The sequence below is a fragment of the Typopeltis vanoorti genome, chromosome 1 (assembly GCF_054136105.1).
Source record: "Typopeltis vanoorti isolate ZY-2024b chromosome 1, IOZ_Tvanoo_1.0, whole genome shotgun sequence".
In the NCBI taxonomy this organism is placed as follows: Eukaryota; Metazoa; Arthropoda; class Arachnida; order Uropygi; family Thelyphonidae; genus Typopeltis; species Typopeltis vanoorti.
In genome coordinates, this window is record NC_143549.1 from 140416630 (window position 1) to 140439268 (window position 22639).

At 36.4% G+C, this 22639-nt stretch overlaps 1 protein-coding gene across 1 annotated transcript in view; it reads left to right on the forward strand.

Moving 5' to 3' along the window:
• The window catches only part of beta'COP (coatomer subunit beta'), a 293541-nt gene that overhangs the window by 123605 nt on the left and 147297 nt on the right, over positions 1–22639 (forward strand). The window contains exon 9 of the mRNA XM_090394070.1: positions 11718–11917. Coding sequence (XP_090250196.1) covers positions 11718–11917 — 200 coding nt within the window. The remainder of the gene's footprint in view (positions 1–11717; positions 11918–22639) is intronic.

Consider the following 22639-nt stretch of genomic DNA (forward strand, 5'->3'; position numbering starts at 1 on the left):
TTATTTCCCTTTTTATATATGGGTACTATGAGAGCTCTACTCCAATCATCGGGAATTTGTCCCTCTGTTCAGTACTTCTGAACTATGCAGTGCAGTGCAGCCACTGTAAGACTTTTATACCACCATACTTGAGCATTTCTGGTCGAATATCATCTACTCTTGCTGCCTTTTCACATTTCAAGCCTTTGATAGCTTTTTCTACTTCAAGTATGGATATGTATTCCTGACTGTATGCCTGTTAAGTGTTTTTTTTACCACTGTGCTATCACTGCTTGTTTCATTTAGTAATTTTTCGAAGTAATTACTCCATACTTGATGGATATCTTTTTCTCATGTTTTCATGTCACCTTTATCATCTCTAAGTCCTTTTACAACACTCTCTTCTCCATTTCTAAGCTTCTTTTGTAACCTCCAGAATATTTTGCCATCTTTTTGATATTTAATTTCTATGTTCTTGCCAAAGTTAGTGTTTGGCTTTCTTACATTTGTCTCTGTATTCTCAAAGAGCACAAGCAGACTTATTTGCCAGGAATTTTTGATATGCTTTCTTCTTTTCCTTCACTGCATCTTTAACTTCCTGTGTCCATCATGGAGTTCTGATTTTTCTATCCTTGCAGATAACCTCACCACATGCCTCTCTGGCTGAATCAATCAGGTTTTCTTCAAGGCTTGCTACTGAATCTCCAAGGTTTGATTCCTCTTCTCAAACTCTTTCATTTTTATTAAAAATAATCTTTGTGTATTTTAGTAAACAGTTCACATCTGAGAGCTGCTCAACTTTTATTTGCTTTAAAACTTTCTTATATGTTATTCTTTTCAATATGAAATTCAATTTTAACCTGCTCAATTCCAATTTCAAATCCTCTATACACACTGGTGTCCTGCACCAGGGAGAAAACATCACTATCAACAATAACATAGTCAATGAGACTTTTTCTTATTCCTTGCCTCTTCTCTCTCTATGTGAATTTGTGCACATTTTTATGTTGGAACATGGTGTTAGTAATAATCATCCCATGTCCTGAGCAAAAATCCAACAAGTATTTGCCATTATTATTATTAGCTTTGCTCTTTTCTCCAAATTTTCCCAAAATATTTTTGTATGTCTGACAGTCATTTCCTACTCTGCTATTTAGATCCCCAACAAGGACCAATTTTTCATTGTGTCAGTTGCTTTCTCTAAAGCCTGAAAAAATTCCTGCACTTCTACCTTAGTAGAACCTTCTGTGGGACCATAGGCACAAATTAGTCTCATTGGGTAGTTTCCCATTCTGATATTTGCTCACATCACTCTACTTGAGACTGCCTGCCATTCAAGAAGATTAGCCTCATGTTGAATACTATGGCTACTCCTTCTTTTCTTTGATTGTCATTGTCTGAATATAACATTTTGTATTTATTGCTCAGAAAGATCTCGCCAATTTTTGTCTTTTTTGTTTCAGTCACCCCTATTATGTCGATCAGGTACTTATCTAATTCCTCAGCTAGCTCCATTTGTTTACCATTCAGACTTCTTATGTTGATAGTAACATTCTTTAACTGTAGTGATATCGAGTTGGGGTGTGTTTTCAGATTTGTTCCAGTAGCTGACTTTTCGCTGTTTGTCCTGGCTCCCTGGCAAAAACAACGAGGGGTCTTGTTTAACTAGGCGACGCCCCAGCCGGCATGAAATTTTGTCATGTTGTACCATCATTTTTTATATTGGTTTAAGCTAATAAGAATACAATTTGGTCGACTAAATCCCAAATTGCCAGCCCATCCTCATCTATTCAGTATCCAGGTTGATATCCAACAGGGTGCACCACGAGAAGGTGAGGATTGGATGGATTGGACATTAGATTAGAAGCACTGGTTGGTTCTCTGCATTCCTTTAAAGGCTATATGGAGGTCTCCTCTCAGTTATACAGCTTTGACCCTTAAGCACTCTGAGGCTCCAAGATAAGGAGTAGCAAATTATAGGCCAAAGTATCTCAGGAGTGGTGGCTAAGGTATTGGAGAAATTGGTTTTGTGAAAAGTAGGTCTTGCCTTAATAATTTGCTTGCTTTTTATAATAAAGTGACAGTGGAGTTAAAGGGAGTGGCTACTCAGAGATATTGCTAGACTTTGCAAACAGATTTGAGAAGATTCCACTTAGAACTGTGTTACATAAATTGGATCACATGGAGCCAATTATCTGTAATACTCTATGAGATCATGTTGTTATTAGTTGGATATATAGCAGGGGTAGATAGAGAATTAATTTAAGGAAACATGCAAATTTGGGTCATCCTTTGTACAGCAATAACAATATGGTTATTTTATGTTATGTATTGATATCAATCTGGTGATTTTGATTAGAAGGTGACTGGAGAGATATCAGAGAATGTTTATGGAAGTGGTTGGGTCTAGAGAATCTGGATGACCAATGGTATACCACAGGACTCAGTACTTGGCTATGTGTTGTTTAATTTGTACACCAATGATATAGGAAGTATTCAGTTGTTTACTAATGATCCAAACTGGGAAGAGCTATAGTAAATGAAAATGATTTAGAGATCCTGCATTTGATAGTTCCTTCTCAGTAAAACTGATAAAATTCCTACTACCTCGGTCATTTGAAAATGTATTATTTAGCCCAAAATTCAACCCATTTCAAGAATGCTGCATAGTTCAATCAAAAAATGAGCCCTTCTGATGGAAAAAAAAAAACTGAATTTGAATCTCAATCAGGATGTATATTTCCACATCCTGAATTGCACACATTCCTATACATCTCTGTGTGTGTGTGTGTGTGTGTGTGTGTGTGTGTGTGTGTGTGTGTGTGTGTGTGTGTGTGTGTGTGTGTGTGTGTGTGTGTGTGTGTTCATTAATGAAAGAGTTAGAAACCTGTAGCACATTGCTATCATAGATGGACCATTTTTTTTTTACACCACTTCAAGCATTGTGTTATTCTCATGTTGGCAGTGAAAATTATCTACAAATAAGTTGATATTAAAGCTGAGTTTTTATTCACTTGGCTGCCAGGCTGAATGCAAAAGAGAATGCATTCAGAAATTGGCAAATTGGCACTCATGAAAGAAGAGGTACATCATAATGTTATTATAAGTTTTGGTATTTAAAAAAAAAAGTATACGAACTTGCTGTACATCCTTGTCTCAAGTACTATGAAATTTTCTAAGCAGGTTTTAAAACCAATTATCTGTAATACTTTATGGGGTCATTTTGTTATTTGTTGAATAGATAGTAGGGAGACAGAGAATTATTTTAAGGGAACATGCAAATTTGGGTCATCCTTTGTATAGCAATAACAGTATGGTTATGTTTGAAATTGTTATAATTCTTGACCACAGATTAATAAATAACTAACTCTTATTTAGAAGTATTGGTCAAGTGGTAATAAACTATTTAATAACCAACTAGTTTTACTGGCTATTGCTGTCGGCATCTTCAGGGTTCAAATAAAGTAGGCAAAGTAAATTACAATCTAGATGTTAAGTGACAATTCTAATTCATTAACAAAATAGTACTGAGCGTGAAACAATACACGTGTCGCTGATACATGATTTACTTGTTGAGAAACATTTTGTAGTTGGTGCTGAAGTTCATTTCATGTGTTTAGTGATCTGATTAAGGTCTTCCATATATCAGGTAGGATTAAACCTTGATTCCTGTTGAGGTTTTTTGTGGAACGGGCGACTGTAGCTGCTTCTTTGAAGATTCTGGAATGGTAGTTTTCTTCTGTATAAGGCATATAACTTTTATTCCATTCAATAATGTGGTTGGTTGTAGAGAAGCGGGAAGAAAGGCCAGATATATCTTGTCTGTTATTTCTTACGTACCCGATGTGTTCCTTTGTCTTGTTTCGAAGCTTCTAGACGTCTGACCAACGAGACAAAGGTAACACATCGGTCATGTAAGAAATAACAGACAAGATATATCTGGCCTTTCTTCCTGCTTCTCTACAACCAACCACATTATTGAATGGAATAAAAGTTATATGCCTTATATAGAAGAAAACTACCGTTCCAGAATCTTCAAAGAAGCAGCTACAGTCATCCGTTCCACAATAAACCTCAACAGGAATCAAGGTTTAATCCTACCTATTATATGGAAGACCTTAATCAGATCACTAAACACACATGAAATGAACTTCAGCACCAACTACAAAATATTTCTCAACAAGTAAATCATGTATCCGTGACGCGTGTATTGTTTCACGCTCAGTACCATTTTGTTAATGAATTGGAATTGTCAGTTAACATCTAGCTTGTAATTTACTTTGCCTTATTTGTACCCCTGAAGATGTTGGCTATTAAATAGTTTATTATCACTTGACCAATACTTCTAAATAGGAGTTACGTGTGTAGAGGCTTAAGTGCTGTGAGGACATCATGTTGGAGGCTTAATGGATTTTTTACAACACTCAAAAAGAATTAAAATAGAATTTAATACTTCCTATATTTCGTCCTAGTCAATAGGACATCTACGGGGATTACAAAAACAATTAATGTAACATATACACAAATAACAAACAATACTAAGCCCAACCACGTGGGTGACACTAAAGTCCTATCTAGGTAGAGCGCCCTCTAAGGGCAGTAGTAGGTGGCCTGGAATGTAAGGTGGGAACGCTGGTGATGAGTATTTCCCAAATCTTCGGAAGCTTAATGCAACCGTATTTATTGAAATTTGGTTGGTTTTTGAGAGCTGCTGCTGCTTCTAAGAAAAGTCTCTCTTTCTTGAATTTGCTGTGGTGGAGCATGGTGGTTTTCTTCCATGATACCCTGTGGGTGGTGTCCAAAACATGGTCAGCCAAGCCTGAATGGCCATAGTTGTGTTTGAAGATGTAAGACTTGTGTTCCTCTAGACGGATGGATGCTGATCTGCCTGTCTGTCCAAAGTATGCCAGCTTACAGGAACAGGGTACTTTGTAAACTCCAGGCAGAGAGAGAGAGAGGAGGGAGCTGATCTTTCGTAGAATGGATAAGGGTAGCAAGTTTGCGGTGGGGCTTATATGCTGTGTGTAGATTGTACTGTTTTAGTATCTTGGCTATTTTTTCAGATGTGCCACGGATGTAGGGTATGGTGATGGCATTTTTAAAATCTTGTTGACGAGAAGGGCGGGGAATGGGGGAGGAGTTGATTATTTTTTTGATACTGTGATCGCTGTAGCCATTGGAGAGGAAAGTGCTGTGTATGTGGTTAAGCTCAGTAGTGAGGGCGGTTCCACTAGAACAAAGATTGTGGGCTCTCTTGGTAAGAGTTTTAATAATGCCATATTGTTGAGAGGGGTGGTAGTGTGAGAGTTTGTGAATGTATCTGCCTGTGTGTGTGGGTTTTCTGTATACGGTAAAGGTAAGTGTATCATTAGGCAGGCGTGTAACTAAGGTGTCTAGGAAGGGTAAACAATTGTTCTTTTCCTTTTCCAAAGTGAACTGGATTCTTGGATGTAGACTATTGAGATGACTGAGGAAGGAGTCTAACGTGTCTGGACCATGAGGCCAAATGGAGAACACATCATCTACATATCTTTGCCAGATAGACGGTTTGAGTGGGGCTGAGTTTATGGCTCATTTTTCAAAATCTTCCATATAGAAATTGGCAAGGGGGGGGGTGAGAGGGGGAAACCTATGGCAGTTCCCTCTATCTGCTTGTAGATTTTGTTGTTCCAAGAGAAATACCCAGAGTTAATGGCAAAGGAAAAGAGATCTAAGATGTCAGAGGGAAAAACGTTTTCTAAGAGAGATAAGGTGTCAATTAAGGGAATATTGGTAAACAAAGAGGAGATATCAAAGCTTACCAATATGTCTGTCTTATTCAAGGTTAAATTTTCTGTGAGGGCTTTAAAGTGGGTCGAGTTTTTTATATAGGAATGGGGACCTTCCAGTGAGGGGGATCAGAGAGTTGGCCAGCTGTTTAGATAGTCTATAGCAAGGTGCATTGGTGGCATCTACTATAGGCCTGAGTGGGGAATTGGGTTTGTGGATTTTTGGTAAACCGTATATTCGGGGGGGACGGGAGCGGAAAGGTTTAAGTTTTTTCGTGACGTCAGGGGGCCAGGAAGATATTTTTTTGAGTAAGATTTTTAGTTTCTTAACTTGTGTTTTTGTGGGGTCGTGTTCTAGCGGGATGTAGGTAGCGCGATCACGGAGGATAATGTTCATTTTACGATTGTATTCACTGGTATTAAGAACGACTGTGGCATTACCCTTATCCGCTCTGGTGATTACGATACTTTTTTCTTTACGTGGTTTCAGGAGAGCCGTGTGTTGGGCATATGATAAATTACTTTTTGGCAGCGAAGAATGCGCGAGGATGTTGGCTACGTCAAGTCTGATGTTGTTAGCTATCTCCGACGGTAAGCAACCGATTCTTCGTTCGATGTTCACCATTACGTTAGCACCGGCACTTCCTTCTTAGCGACAGCAAAATTACGGCCGAGGCAAAGGGTATTTGCCTCGGCCTCAGCGCCCTTGAGCTGACGGCATCGTCGTTGAGCCTTTTGGAAGAGAGGTTTATTACTGTCTGGAGCGGTTGAATTTGTGGTTGTGGTTTGTTTTTCACAAGGTTGCTATATTTCTTGATATGTTTATTTTTTATTTTTTGGAATTCTCTCTGTGCGGGAGTTTCCGAAATGCCAGAGAGAATCGACCAAAGTTCAGGGTTAAGAATGGTGGAGAGCTCTGAATGTAAGGAGCCAATGGCGGCATTCGTCACTGCGAGGGTAGCACATGTAGAGGCGATTTGCTCGCGGAGTAATGCCCGACTGGCACGGTTATATATACACGAAGTGCTTTTTTGGAATGGAAATTGATCTTCATTTTAACGCAGTTTGGTATCACTCTTGTATCCCGACATCATTTTAAAAAGGCCAGCCTATTTAGTTGTCTAGATAGTCGTAGTTTTGACTTGCTGTATTGCTTGGATTTGCGTGCTAATTCTTCTCCATGGATAATTAGTATATGTGTGTAGAGGCTTAAGTGCTGTGAGGACATCATGTTGGAGGCTTAATGGATTTTTTACAACACTCAAAAGAATTAAAATAGAATTTAATACTTCCTATATTTCGTCCTAGTCAATAGGACATCTACGGGGATTACAAAAACAATTAATGTAACATATACACAAATAACAAACAATACTAAGCCCAACCACGTGGGTGACACTAAAGTCCTATCTAGGTAGAGCGCCCTCTAAGGGCAGTAGTAGGTGGCCTGGAATGTAAAGTGGGAACTCTGGTGATGAGTGTTTCCCAAATCTTCGGAAGCTTAATGCAACCGTATTTATTGAGATTTGGTTGGTTTTTGAGAGCTGCTGCTGCTTCTAAGAAAAGTCTCTCTTTCTTGAATTTGCTGTGGTGGAGCATGGTGGTTTTCTTCCATGATACCCTGTGGGTGGTGTCCAAAACATGGTCAGCCAAGCCTGAATGGCCATAGTTGTGTTTGAAGATGTAAGACTTGTGTTCCTCTAGACGGATGGATGCTGATCTGCCTGTCTGTCCAAAGTACGCCAGCTTACAGGAACAGGATACTTTGTAAACTCCAGGCAGAGATAGAGGAGGGAGCTGATCTTTCGTAGAACGGATAAGGGTAGCAAGTTTGCGGTGGGGCTTATATGCTGTGTGTAGGTTGTACTGTTTTAGTATCTTGGCTATTTTTTCGAATGTGCCACAGATATAGGGTATACTGATGGCATTTTTAAAATCTTGTTGACGAGAAGGACGGGGAATGGGGGAGGAGTTGATTATTTTTTTGATACTGTAATCGCTGTAGCCATTGGAGAGGAAAGTGCTGTGTATGTGGTTAAGCTCAGTAGTGAGGGTGGTTCCACTAGAACAAAGATTGTGGGCTCTCTTGGTAAGAGTTTTAATAATGCCATATTGTTGAGAGGGGTGGTGGCGGGAGAGTTTGTGAATGTATCTGCCTGTGTGTGTGAGTTTTCTGTATACGGTGAAGGTAAGTGTATCATTAGGCGGGCGTGTGACTAAGGTGTCTAGGAAGTATTAAATTCTATTTTAATTCTTTTTGAGTGTTGTAAAAAAAATCCATTAAGCCTCCAACATGATAAATAAGAGTTAGTTATTCATTAACAGTATGGTTATATTGTGTTCCAACATTTAAATGTTGGGGAGCTGTGGTATGGAGTGATAAGCCATGCTATTTAAATCAAACGAAACAGTTTGGATATGCAAGCTATGAGGAGAACATTATTTGTGAGAATGTTTCATTCCATCTATTAAGTGCAGTAGCAGGGTTGTTGGGATGTGGGAAGGTTTTTCTTTGGAATTGCACTATTTGTTGTGTGTGCAAAAAAAATGAATGCAAAATCAATTATATTGATATTCTGGATAACTTTCTGTTGTTGCAATGTTAGTTATTTCTAAGGAAATACTAGTTGAATATCAATATCATAATGCACTGTCATATTGCCAGGGATGCATTCTGTGGAAATGGTATGTGAATGTAATGTTAGTTAAGCCATTCAGCACAATCCCATTCTATTAAAAATAAAAGAAATGGATAAGTGAAAGTTAAATAATCTGTTCTTTAATGGTAAAATTTTCAGTACAGAAATGGAATAGCATAATATGCAAATAACGGATGTGCCACAAAATATACAGTAAGGTAACAAAATGGTCAACATATTCATAATTATAAAATATGTATATAATACATAATTAAACAAATTAGGAAAGGTTAGCAGATTGACAACAAAGTACTGTCTTTCATAAAGGAGATAAACATAGACCATTAGATCTACTTAAATTTGATATAGGAATCTGTATTAAAATTCCGATAACCCACAAATTAAAATTAACAAAATCAAAAAAGTTTGACAATATCAGAGAATTGGCTCTCAAAGCCAATTCTCTTAGCAATCTTAGAAGGAATAGAACATAAAACTATCTATAGAATGGAGGGGGGGGGGGGTCTATTAATGGAAAATTCCTAGAAGAAACTGCAAAATATTGACCTTTAGATAATACCAAAATTTCATCTTGAATTAACTGTCAGCCAGATATATTTAAGAGTGATTTATCAGTGTTGCTTGTAACAGTAGAAGCACCTAGTTCTAGTGCAGCTGACAAATAATTCAAATTTCTATTTGTGATTGTTGCAGTTGGTATGAAAAACACGTACTGTATATAAGATTCCAATTAAATTCAGAAAATCATATTAATAAACAACAGATAAAGCAGGTTGCTAAAGCATTCTTGATAGAACTAAGGCCAAATATTTTTTAGCTTTATTGAGTTGAAACATTTTACTGGTCCTCAAATAAATATGATGATCCTTGCATGAACTTTAGTTCTACAACAGGTAGAAATAAATTATGCTACCTGACATCTTTTTAGAAAAACAACTTTCTTAATGCATATAATTTTTAATGAAAGTTGCTGTATCTATCGCATTTCCTTGAGATATGCCAGAAAAAAAAAAAAAAATTAAATCTGTTTTAAAATTGGAATAATGCAAGTTGGTATATGCTCCTTCTTGCATCTCTCCCAAGCTTTTCAAGGAAGACTATGGGTTTGTAAGTATCAGATAAGTGTCAATGTGCTGACAGTAAAAAGAAAATTAGTACTTTTTTCTATCTGTAATCTATTTCCCAAGGGAGATAAATATACACCATCAGTACTATAACTTTTATTGTAGATAGTACTTTTCTATCTGCTAACCTCTCCTAATTTGTTAATTTAGTTATGTTTTTTTATATATAATTAGAAATTCATTGACCATTTTGTTACCTTACTATGGCTATTGTGGCACTTTTTATAATCTCTTTATTTATATATCATATTGTTCCATTTCTGTGCTAAAGATACTTTTGCAAAAATGTTATCATTGACATGAGTTTTTTGTTTCTTTATTTTTATAGTCTGCTAATTCGTTATTACAATTTTAAAACAGAATCTCATTCTTAATTCTCGTATGTGATATAGAATAGGTTGGTCACATCCTCAACTAAGGGTATGACCAGCCTATTCCATATCACATACGAGAATTGACTGCTCATTTGATAGAGGAATCCTAAATGTTGATAAATCAGCATTTATCAACATTTAGGACTGTTCAGGTGGTGCCATCAGAGATATGAGGGGGTTCCATAAATTTCCAGCTTGACTAACTTTTAGAGGTGCTAGAAAGAAAACAACTGTGTCACTTTTCAACATAATCTCCCTTTACTTCAGCACACTTTTCACATCTTTGAATTAACATTTCTATGCCCTTGAAAAACAAGTCTGTATTTTTGTCTTCAAAATGGCCTAAAACTGCATCTTTCAACTCATTGTCATCTGTAAATTTTCTTCCTTGAAGGTCTTGTTTCAGTTTTTGAGAAGAGGTAGTAGTCACTGGGTGCTAGATATGGGCTGTAGGGTGGGTGTTCAATCTCCTGGAAGCCACAGTCCTTCACTCTGCAGCCTTTGCAGTAATAGTCGTACGGATTGGAGCATTGTCGTGAAGCAGGCAAACACCATGATACAGCATTCCTCATATCTTCTCCTTTATGGCATCATGCAGTTTGTGCAGGAGTGAAGCATAATATTCTGCATTCACAGTGGTATTCCTTTCCTTGAAGTCAATCAAGAGAATTCCCCAGCAATCGCAAAAGATTGTTGCCATGATTTTCTTGGTGGACTGAGTGATCTTGGTTTTTCTCAGTGGTGCTTCGCCTGGTTTGTGCCGCTCCATGGATTCTCTTTTGGAAGAGGATCATAATAAATGACCATGGTTTCATCCCTAGTAACAATGGATTCTAGCACTTCTCTCCGATTCCTTTGGCAAAGCTCTAAAAACTTGTGAGAACAAGTCACACAATGCTCCTTCTGAATTGAAGAGAGAAGTCAGAGCACTGACCTTGCTCACCTTCATATCATGAATGATGTGAAAGACGAGTCAACTTAACTGTTATTAACCTCCCAACAAGAGAGACATTTTCCTCAGTCATTACTACCACAGGCCGACCATTATGAGGATCATCTTTAACGATCACAGCGTGGTACTCAATTTTTAACATTACAGCCACTTAGAGTGCCATGTGTTAGTCAAACGAGTGCCTCCAACTGAACTGAAGGTAGAGAGTTTGAAATTGGTACACTAAGCTCCCCATAGATGGTGCTATTTGTCATGCACAGTGTTTCAAAATTGGCACGAATTTTATGTCAGGCCAGAAACTTTTGGAACCTACCTTGTATATCAGTAATGTATTGATGTTTGTTAAAATAATAGGATTTGGAAATGCTCAGGTGTCTGTATGAGTTGTGCAGCAAGTGTATAATTGTAAAATTCGTAAATATTTGTCTTAAGATTTTTTATTTTATTTATTTATATTTAATTTGCTTGATTGTTACTGAGGTTATGAGTAAAGGATTTCACTAAAATATTTTAGTTCTGCTTTGTTATTATTACTAAATTTTGTATTCACCATGTCATATTTACTGATTTAATAAAGGAAAGGAAATAAAGGAAAGGTTGGTTTTTATGCTAATAGTTTTATTATATACTAAATTTTTTAATATTTATCTCTATATCCAGTGATAAATTATGTTATTAATTTAATTTAAAAGTTTAAAAATATATAGAGCTAAAGAAGTTTGCAGTGGTAACTATATAATGCATATTACTGCACAAGTATATGATTAAATATGAATGCTTTTAATATAACTGAGGTCTTAATATATGTACAAATGCTTGGTCATAATGTAAAGTTTTAGATATAAATTATTTACGTCTAGCTTGGAAGAGAGGAACCTGCTATGTCAATGGATAGTTCAGGGAAAATTATTTGGGCTAAACACTCTGAGCTGCAACAGGCAAATCTAAAAGCCATGACTGACTCCGAAATAAAAGATGGTGAAAGATTACCTCTACAAGTAAAAGACATGGGTAGTTGTGAAATCTACCCACAAACAATTTCTCATAATCCTAATGGCAGGTAGGGTTTGAAAATTGCTTGTATTCACTTAATTTTTAGTTTTTAATATATTTTGAGTATATTTTTGCTTTTACTTTTTTTTTTTTTTATATTAAGGATGGATCATTGGATAATATATAAAAGTTGATGATTGAAACTGTAGTACCCAATATTCGACAATAACCAAAAATCACCAAGTTTGAGACATGTCTTTGAATGTTTTACTTGATAGTAAATTTATATGCTGTAGGTTTAACCAGTCATGCATTTTTACTTCAGTTTTCAATTAAAAATGTTTAATGCCTTTGTTTCAGACAATCAGAAATATACAAGTTTTTTCAGGGAGTGGTCTGAAGTGAATAAGGTAATGTTCATATATGCTTTAAATCTCATTTTTGATTAGTGGTTTCATGGAAAGTTTATTCAAGATGAGATATTGCATTTAACTGTATACAGCCACTCAAGGGTTTAACGTATTGTACTACATTAATGGAAACCATACAATCATGAAAATCCATTCACATGGATCCTCAAAAATAGGGATAGGTGGGTGGAGAATGAAGCAAAATGAAAAGCATAATACAAAGCATAGGGCTATGATGGCAAATGATTTGATGCATAGGCTGTGTAGAAGGAATGGTTGCATGGAGTGGGTTTGAGGGAAGATTGGATTTCTATGAGAGGGAAGGCCTACACGTGAATGCATTTGACATCAGGGGTCTTGAAAAATTATTTATTGATATAAGACCTAACACAGAGAGTCAGGGAAACTGAATTCTGATGGGAGGAATCATGAGAATTTTTGTGTAAAAGTGACAATGTTAGATAACTGTGTTAATGATGGTAATGATTATTATTATGGAAATGATTATGAAGAGAGAATGATTCTGTACTCATCCAGTTCAGACCTATTGAGCATGTGTAATGATTTCTGCATAAGTAAGGAACTAGATTAGGAACTACAGAGATCTGCAAGATGTCAAACTGTGTCGTATGTCTCGCAGACAAGTGTATACAAAAGAGCATGCAGGGAATTTATTATGTCCGTATACAAATGCTAGGAGTATATCAGAAACAAAGGAGTAGAGTTTGTTGCCTTGGTTAAATATATTGGGACTGTATATTGTAGGTATCAGTGAGACCTGGCTATCAGAAGCAGACATACTGTTATCGAGTGCAAAGGGTACAGTATTTTTAGTAAGGATAGGCAGGAGGAGTATGCTGCTAATGATATCAGATGACTTGAATCTGGTTGGAATTGAGACATATGACTGTAGTACTAATAACAGTTTTTCATGTGGCAGTGTGTTTGAAGCCATCTGGTGTGAAGTGGAGTCTAACAAGATTAAATGCATAGTGGGGTGTTGCTACAGATATAGTGGATCAGTTACTAGTGATAAAGTAATGCATCACCAAATAAATATGATGGGTGCAAAAAGAATAATTATAATGGGGGACTTTAATTATCTGAACATTGATTGGGTAGCTATGAAATCGCATGAGAAGAATGAAACCGAATTTATTGAGCTGTATAAGACAACTCCCTCATGCAGCATGTGACAGAAGGAATTCGTGGTCAAAGAGTATTAGGTTTGTTTATAGTGTTGGAGGAGGTTTCAGTTAAAGACGTAACCATTCTGTCTCCAGTTGGTGACAGTGATCATGCGGTACTCATTTGTAAAGTTTATGAATGTTCCATTCAGTAAAGATTACATCCTGAACTACAAAGCAGGAAATTATGATGACCTGAGGGATATGCTGAGTTCTGTTCCATGGTATCAGTTATTGGATGGGAAGGATATCGATATTGTATGAGGAAGTGTTTAAAAAATACTTAAATAATGTGATATTAGAATGCTTCCCTAGAGTTCGAAGAATAAATACAGTAAGGGTGAAATGGATATGTAATCTGATTAGCAACAGATTCATAAGCAAAAGATGTGGAAGGAATATCGTGTGCATATGGATGATCTTGGTTATGATAATTATAAACAGCAGGCCAGAAGAGTCGCAAGTTGTATGGCAAGCTGAGTATGAAAAGAAATGGGCTCTGCAAGTTAAAGACAACCGAAAAGATTTCTATCGTTTTGCTGAAAGTAAAAGAAAGAATGAATTTGAGAAAATAACTACTGAATGCAGATGGTATTCAGGTGACTGATGCAGAAGTAATTGTTCAACTAGTAAGCAGCCATTTTGCTAAAAGCTATAAACCTGGTATATGCAACATTGAACTCACTGCTAACTCTTCATTGTATGAGGAAACTCATGCGAATGAGGAGGACTAGAGCTATTGCAAAAACTGATTAAAAATTCTACAATGGGGCCTGATGGGATATTAGCATGGATATTAGCTAAAAATGTTCATCTGAACTGGCTATTCCCTTGATCAGGCTATAATTTGTACCTAAACCTGACAAGTTTTGTACATCATAAAACTTACATCATCATCAGGGGGTACTGGTAACAATTACGCATATTAGATGTTTTTGATAACTTCACAACTGTAACATATAATTGATAAACCAGAATACAAATGGTAAATTTGTTACTGTATGTTGGAACATTGCTAGTTGTTGCTATTGTGTTCTGTGGTATCATGCACTTTATGTTCTGTGTCTGTGGCAGTTACATTTTTGATGAAAGCAGACCATACTTGATGTAAAATTAAGGCTTGATTTTTACTGTATTATGTAGGGATCCTAAGCATTTGTGAGGCTTCTTTAAATTTTCTTGTAAAACAGTTATGATCAAATGCATGACATTTGTCGTGTAAAACTTTTAGATACCAGTACCCGTGATGATGTCAGTCTTACAAAATTTGTCTGGTTTTAATTGCTTATTTTTATTAAACTCTTTAATTACATAATAATGTGGTCTCTGTACTGAAAACTTCCCAAAGATTTTCTACTTGTTCTTAAGTTTTGTTTGTTATTTATTCATAATTAAAATTACTTTACAGAATGTATGTTTAGTTTCTGCACTTAGTTTTTTCTCTATAGAAGACATATCATGATGTGACATTTATAATAATTTAGAATGTTAGAATTTATGGTCTTTTGATCTTTTCATTTTGGTTTAATTCTTTGAAGACAGTCTGGTATTAAGTATTTACACCAGCTTCCTTACCATGGTAGGTGCCTGGGTTTTCTATAAACATGCTTACTGATAATAATAATAATATTATTATTATTATTATTATTATTATTATATGACACCTCCAGGGAGTCCAAGGACTCATCATTGGAGAGCACACTACTCTACTTCGCTAAACACATCTTATCCACTACGACGCCATCTATCATCATCAACCGCCCATCATCACCAACAACAACGGTATTTTTTGTCTGTAAATTGCATGTGTTCTGAAGGCCAATTTGTCTGTATGTGGGATGAAAAACCAAAGTTTCTGGAAGACAAAAATCCTGCTACCACTGTATGAGATTGGCTAACTCACCTTCAACTGATAAAGCCCATATAAGGATTCCTCTCATCATGATGAGAATCGAACCAAGGTCTTTTCCAGTCGAAGGTCACATTGTTCCACTATTTTTCCATTTGTGCTACGACAGCTATTAAAAAAATTTGTTGGCCAACCAGGCCTGTAATTAAGCACTCCTGCATCTCGCATGAAAGCAATAATAAACAAGTATTCTAAGCAGAAAGAGGCCACCTACCACCAACCATTACTACCACTACTATTTTTATAAACAATCGCAAACATCCATGCTCACGGTGGGATTAGAGCCTGTTGGCTGGAGAGCAGATATGCTAACCACTCGGCCAACCAGGCTGGCAATATGGCAGTAGTAAGGTTGCATTACATGCCAATTACATGACATGTAATGTAATTAATTTATGTAGTTTGAAAAGTTTACTGACTTACATTGTAGTGTATATACATCTTTTAAGAATAATGAAGTTTGCAATATTTCTGGCTGCAGAAGTGAAATGTTTTAATATTTTTCTTATATTGATTATGAAAATAGTAATAATTCAAAGCAATACAAAAACTGCTGCTGTAATGTTAATATTTGTTGGTTCTTTACGAATTTTTGTAGTACTACTGCTGGCATGCTTAGGTCATAATTATGTAATGTTTTTCTGAAATGTGTAAATTTAATCTAGCAGTTAAATAAAATTTTTCTCTTTAAAAATACTTCTGAAATCTTCCTAAAGTAGTTTTCATGGTTCATATTAACTACACTATTTCATAATTTAATATGGGGATAGTTATTAGAATTTCTGTAAAATTGAAAATTAAAATTGTAACCTTTTTCAGAAAACTTGCACATTATTTTTACTGATTAAATTTAGGATTAGGTATATTTATGATAATCATTCTTATAAACATTTTTTTTTTCCCCTGCAGTTCATCAAAAGGCCCTTAAAGGGCTCATCATTATGAACAAATTCCTGTCATGTACCCTCAAGGGGTGTACAGGATATGATAGTACTACATGAAAAAAAGTACATCATTACTAACTTCCTATACAATTTTCCTCCAAATCAGTCTGTTACTTGTCAAGATTCCAACATTATCAGATCTTATATTTCTATCGTCTGAGGCACTTTGTACCGTATATCCACCTATATCTTGGTCTTCCTCTGGGTCGTTTTCCTGCCAACCTGGCAGAGAACACTTCTTTTGCTAATCTTTCCTCGCCCATTCTGTTTAAGTGACAATACCACCCGAGATTAGCTCTGCTAACGCATTCCTGGATGCTGACAATGTCAAGTTCTTTCCTAATATCATCGTTTTTTATGATATTGCCATTGATGCCATCTGTTCACGCCTATAATCTTTCTCAGGACTCCCATATCTGCGGTCTCTAGTCTTTGGTCAAGTGTTTTACTTCTGACCCAGCTCTCAGATCCATAAGTTAAAACTGGTTTGAGCACTGTCTTGTATACAGCTTATTTACTGTTCCGACTAATTTCTCTCTTATTCCATATGAATTTATTCAATTGAACTTCCCACCATACCAGCTTTGCTGATTCTGTTTCTATTTCTATATTTAATTTACCATCTTCACTAAAAATCGTGACTAAGTAGCTGAAATGTTTTACTTGTTCCACAGGTTCTCCATTCACAACACAGTTGACATTTTCAATGTTTCTGCCTATTTTCATTGTCTATGTCTTTTTATTGCTGACCTTCATACCATATCTATTACAACAGCTATTCAATTTAGTCAGAGAATCTTGCAGACTTGTAGCGGATTTATTTAGAAGTATAACATCGTCTGCATAAAGCAAAGAGCTGACATTAACATCTCCAATTTTGATCATGTTTAATACCACTTTCCTTCATAATGTGATCCATATAGATAATGAATAACAGAGGAAATAATGTACATCCTTGTCTCACACCAGATTTAACATTACACCATCTTCCTGTACTTCCTTCAATTCTAACTGCTGACTTACAACTCAAAAAAAGACTAAGTATTGCTTGATATAATGCCCCATTCACACCATATAACTGCAGCATATTGAATAGCTTCTCTCTTGGCACCTTATCATATGCTTTTTCCAAATCGACAACACTTAAATACAGATCTTTGTTATATTCCCATGCTTTCTCGACTATTTGTCGTAAAGTAAAGATCTGATCCTGACAGCCTCTATTTGGCCTGAATCCAGCTTGTTCTTCACCAAGCTTTTCTCCACAATTCTTCTCAACCGTTTCTCAAGTATACTTGTATAGATCTTGCCAGGAACACTCAGTAGTGAAATACCTCTGTAATTCTCACATTCAGTTTTATTTCCCTTTTTATATATGGGTACTATGAGAGCGCTACTCCAATCATCGGGAATTTGTCCCTCTGTCCAGGCTTTCTGAACTATGCAGTGCAGCCACTGTAAGACTCTTATACCACCATACTTAAGCATTTCTGGTCGAATATATTCTACTCCTGCTGCCTTTCCACATTTCAAGCATTTGATGGCTTTTTCTACTTCAAGTATGGATATGTATTCCTGACTGCATGCCTGGTCAGTTTTTTTTTACCACTGTGCTGTCATCACTGCTTATTTCATTTAGCAGTTTTTCAAAGTAATTACTCCATACTTTAAGGATATCTTTTTCTCCTGTTTTCATGTCACCTTTATCATCTCTAACTCCTTTTACAACACTCTTTCCTCCATTCCTAAGCTTCTTCAACAACCTCCAGAATATTTTGCCACCTTCTTGATATTTATTTTCTATATTCTTGCCAAAGTCCTCTGACTTTTGTTTAGCTAGATTTACACAGTGTTTAGCATTCTTGCATTTGTCTCTATATTCTCTAAGAGCACAAGCTGACTTATTTGACAGGAACTTTTGATATGCTTTCTTCTTTTCCTTCACTGCCTCTTTAACTTCCTGTGTCCACCAGGGAGTTCTGATTTTTTTTATCCTTGTAGACAACCTCACCACATGCCTCTCTGGCAGAATCAATCAATGTTTTCTTCAGAGTTTGCCACTGAATCTCCAAGGTTTGATTCCTGTTCTTAAACTCTTTCATTTTTTTTCAATAATCTTTGTGTATTTTAGTCTACAGTTCACATCTGAGAGCTGCTTAACTTTTATTTGCTTTAAAACTTTCTTACATGTTATTCTTTTCAATATGAAATTCAATTTTATCCTACTGAAGAGTAAATAGTGATCACTTCCAATTTCAAATCCTCTGTACGCTCTGGTGTCCTGCACCAGGGAGAAAACATCACTATCGACAATAACATAGTCAATGAGACTTTTCTTATTCCTAGCCTCTTCTCTCAATGTGAATTTGTGCACATTTTTATGTTGGAACATGGTGTTAGTAATAACCAGTCCATGTCCTGAGCAGAAATCCAACAGATATTTGCCATTATTATTAGCTTTGCTCTTTTCTCCAAATTTTCCCAAAATATTTTTGTATGTCTCACAATCATTTCCTACTCTGCTATTTGGATCCCCAACAAGGATCAACTTTTCCTTTTTCATTGTGTCAGTTGCTTTTTCTAAAGCGTTCAAAAAATTCCTCCACTTCTACCTTAGTAAAACCTTCTGTGTGACCATAGGCACAAATAAGTCTCATTGTCCAGTTCACCATTCTCATATTTGCCCGCATTACTCTACTTGAGACTGACTGCGATTCAAGAAGATTAGCCTCGTATTTTGTGTTGAATACTATGGCTACTCCTTCTTTTCCTTCATTGTCATTGCGTGAATATAACATTTTGTATTTATTGCTCAGAAAGATCTCACCAGTTTTGGTCTTTTTTGTTTCAGTCACCCCTATTATGTCGATCTGGTACTTATCTAATTCCTCAGCTAGCTCCATTTCTTTGCCATTCAGGCTTCTTACGTTGATAGTACCAATCTTTAACACTGGTGATGTTGAGTTGGGGTTTGTTTTCAGATTTGTTCCAGTAGCTGACTGGAACAAATCTGTTTTCAGATTTGTTCCGGTCAGCTGTTCACCCTGGTTCCCTGGCGAAAACAACGGGGGGCCTTGTTTAACCGGGTGATGTCCCAGCCGGCATGAAATTTTGTCATGTTGTACCATCGTTTTTTATTTTGGTTTAACCAATAAGAATACAATTTGGTCGGCTGAATCCCAAATTGCCAGCCCATCCTCGTTCATTCAGTATCCAGGTAGATACCCAACAGGGTGCACCACGAGAAGGTGAGGATTGGACATTAGGTCAGAAGCCCTGGTCGGTTCTCCGCATTCCTTTAAAGGCTATGTGGAGGTCTCCTCTCAGTTATACAGCTTTGACCCCTTAAGCACCCCTTCTTAAAGTGAAAATCTGATTTTGAGATCTTCCATTTGGCCTAAACCCTACTTGTTCTTCTCCAAGTTTATCTATCACAATCAATTTTTCAGATGTACCTGAATATATGGAATGGTGATAGATTTTGAGCATTCTCCACTTTGAAGAGGGATTGCAGTTACAGTGTTTAAATGTTGTTTGGAATTTTGGGAGTTTGTAGCCATTAGCTACAACCTTTGTCAACAAATGTCAATGCCATCCACTATCTCCATGTGCTCTGTGATGAATGATTAGTTGTTTTGAAGAAACAGGATAGTTGAGGGGACCTAGCAGAGGTCGCAATGCAATCAGTTCACAAAAAGTGAATGAAGATGCTACTGCCATTGTGGAGTAGGCCGTGAATAACAACATTGATTCCTGCAGTGAATGTGTTGTATCAGAATCAAGACACGTCGATGTGCCTTACCCAACTGTATGGAAAATTCTGAAGATTCTGCATTTCTACTCATTCAAGATAACCCTGACACAGGAGTTTCACTTGTAGGACTTTGAAAGTTGACTGACATTTGTTTTAACATTCCTTGCTTTAGTGGAATTGTATGCTGCACGGAGTGAATGATTTTGTGGGGGAGATGAGGCTTACTTTCACTTGAATGGAGCTGTGAATACTCACAAATGCTAGGTATGGGCTAAGCAAAACCTACATGCAATCTAACAAATTCTTTTGCATTCGCCCAAAGTTAGTGTCTGGTGTGGGTATACAGCTTTGTTTATCATTGGAGCATTCTTCTTTTGATGACATTTACCAGTCAGGTCCTGTGACCTGCTCATTTACTGCTGAGAGGTATCACGATATGATAAACAATTTTGTGCTACAGATACAGCAGTGCCTGTGCATGCATGGATTCAGTCATTTTCATTCAGGATGGGGCACTCTCCACACATAGTTGATCTGTACAGCAGGTTCTTTGAGAACATTTTGTGGAAGCCAGAGTGATCAGCCTTGCATTCCCCACTGCATGGCTGCCTTGTTCACCTGATCTGACCAAAGGTGACCTCTGGCTCTGGGGATTTTTCAAAGACAGGGTTTATCAGGATCATCCTGCTAATTGCCAGCACTGAAAGAAAGCATAATGCAGCATGTGCACAACATCAGCACACTGTGATGTTAAGTTGGGGTTTGTTTTCAGATTTGTTTCAGTAGCTGACTTTTCACTGTTCGCCCTGGTTCCCTGGTGAAAACAACGGAGGCCTTGTTTAACCGGGCGACACCCCAGCCGGCATGAAATTTTGTCATGTTGTACCATCGTTTTTTATTTTGGTTTAACCAATAAGAATACACTTTTGTCGGCTGAATCCCAAATTGCCAGCCCATCCTTGTTCGTTCAGTATCCAAGTAGATACCCAACAGGGTGCACCACGAGAAGGTGAGGATTAGACATTAGGTCTGAAGCCTTAGTCGTTTCTTTGCATTCCTTTAAAGCCTATGTGGACGTCTCCCCTCAGTTATACAGCTTTGACCCTTAAGCACCCCTAAAACTGTATTTCAAAAAAAAAAGTTTTTTTTTTATAATTATTTGCTATTTATCATTATTTCTTTTATTATTAAATTATATCATTTGATAAATTAATCCCCGTGAACACATGCATCCACAGACATAGGACACACCGGGAGGCATAGCCTCCCGGTGTGTCCTATGTCTTATCCTCAGAATAAGACACCTTATCCTCGGGACAGGTACGGCTTAGAAGGGCTAAGGATAGTCCCGTAACAGGCCACTAGGCCTAATACGTGAAGGGAAGAAGAAGAAGAAGATTATTTGATAAATTAATATTATATAATGCTAAGTCAGCAAATAATGTTGGAAATTATATTTTCTCTTTTCTGCACTTTTAGTAGAAAAAGCAATATTATGATCATTTTTGGATGAAGTACAAGTATTATGTTATGATTTTTAATTTTTTCCTGCATTTTTTAAATGTCAATCTTGCATGTTATTTCTCATGTTCATTTTTCTCTTTTTTTCTTCTTTCTTCATCTTTTTTTTTTTTGATCATTTTATTTTTTTGTGCATTATTCATTCTTATTAATAGAACCAGAACCACACCTACAGAAAAATGAAATGATCGACCAAAAAATAAATAAAGATAAATGAAAAGAAATACTCAGTTCTTCATAGTTTCCTTATAATGACCACATTACTTAAAAGAATATAAAAAGTTATACTTTATTTAACTAGAAACTACTAGTTTTGTGAGTTGACAGTGCTGCTTCATCATGGCTTATTGATGTTGCAAAAAATATTAAAAACCACTAGAGGGGGTTAACAACTTTAGGCAGTGAAAGAATACAGAGAAATAAAAAAAAAATTAAACTCAATAGTGAAGCTAGTTGGTACTGTCACATTCTGAAACATTGATTTAAAAATCAAGATATAAGTAGAAGACATAATACTAATTAATGATGGAAGTCACAAAATTGTTTATATGTAGAATTTTCAGCCATGTTTTATAGCCATTTTCAATACATTATGTGAAGATAACCACAAAAAAGAGAGAACAGCAATTAAATTTAAAGCATGTGATGTGTATGTGCTGTTGACTGTAGCAGAATAACTCCATCTGCGTTAATATATATATATATCTAGGAATTATTTCCTTCATCTTAACCCCTCCTCAGAAAGAAGTTTCCAGAATTTGTCTTCCACATGTTAAAGGACTTTCAGAAAAAATAGCAAGACTTCTTTGCCAATTTGACCTACAAGTCTCCTTCCATCCAGTTCATAAACTAAATACTTTCCTTATCTTTTCAAAAGACAAATATACTCCTCTTTCTTGTCCTGGAGTTTACAGAATTCCCCACTCTTGTGGTTTATGTTATTATGGACAGACAAATGCTCTGCACAAATTCTTCTTGAAGAACATCAAGAATATATTTCATTTAAGGAGCCCAATAAATCAGGTTTAGCAAGCTACATCTTATCTACAAAACAGAATTCAATG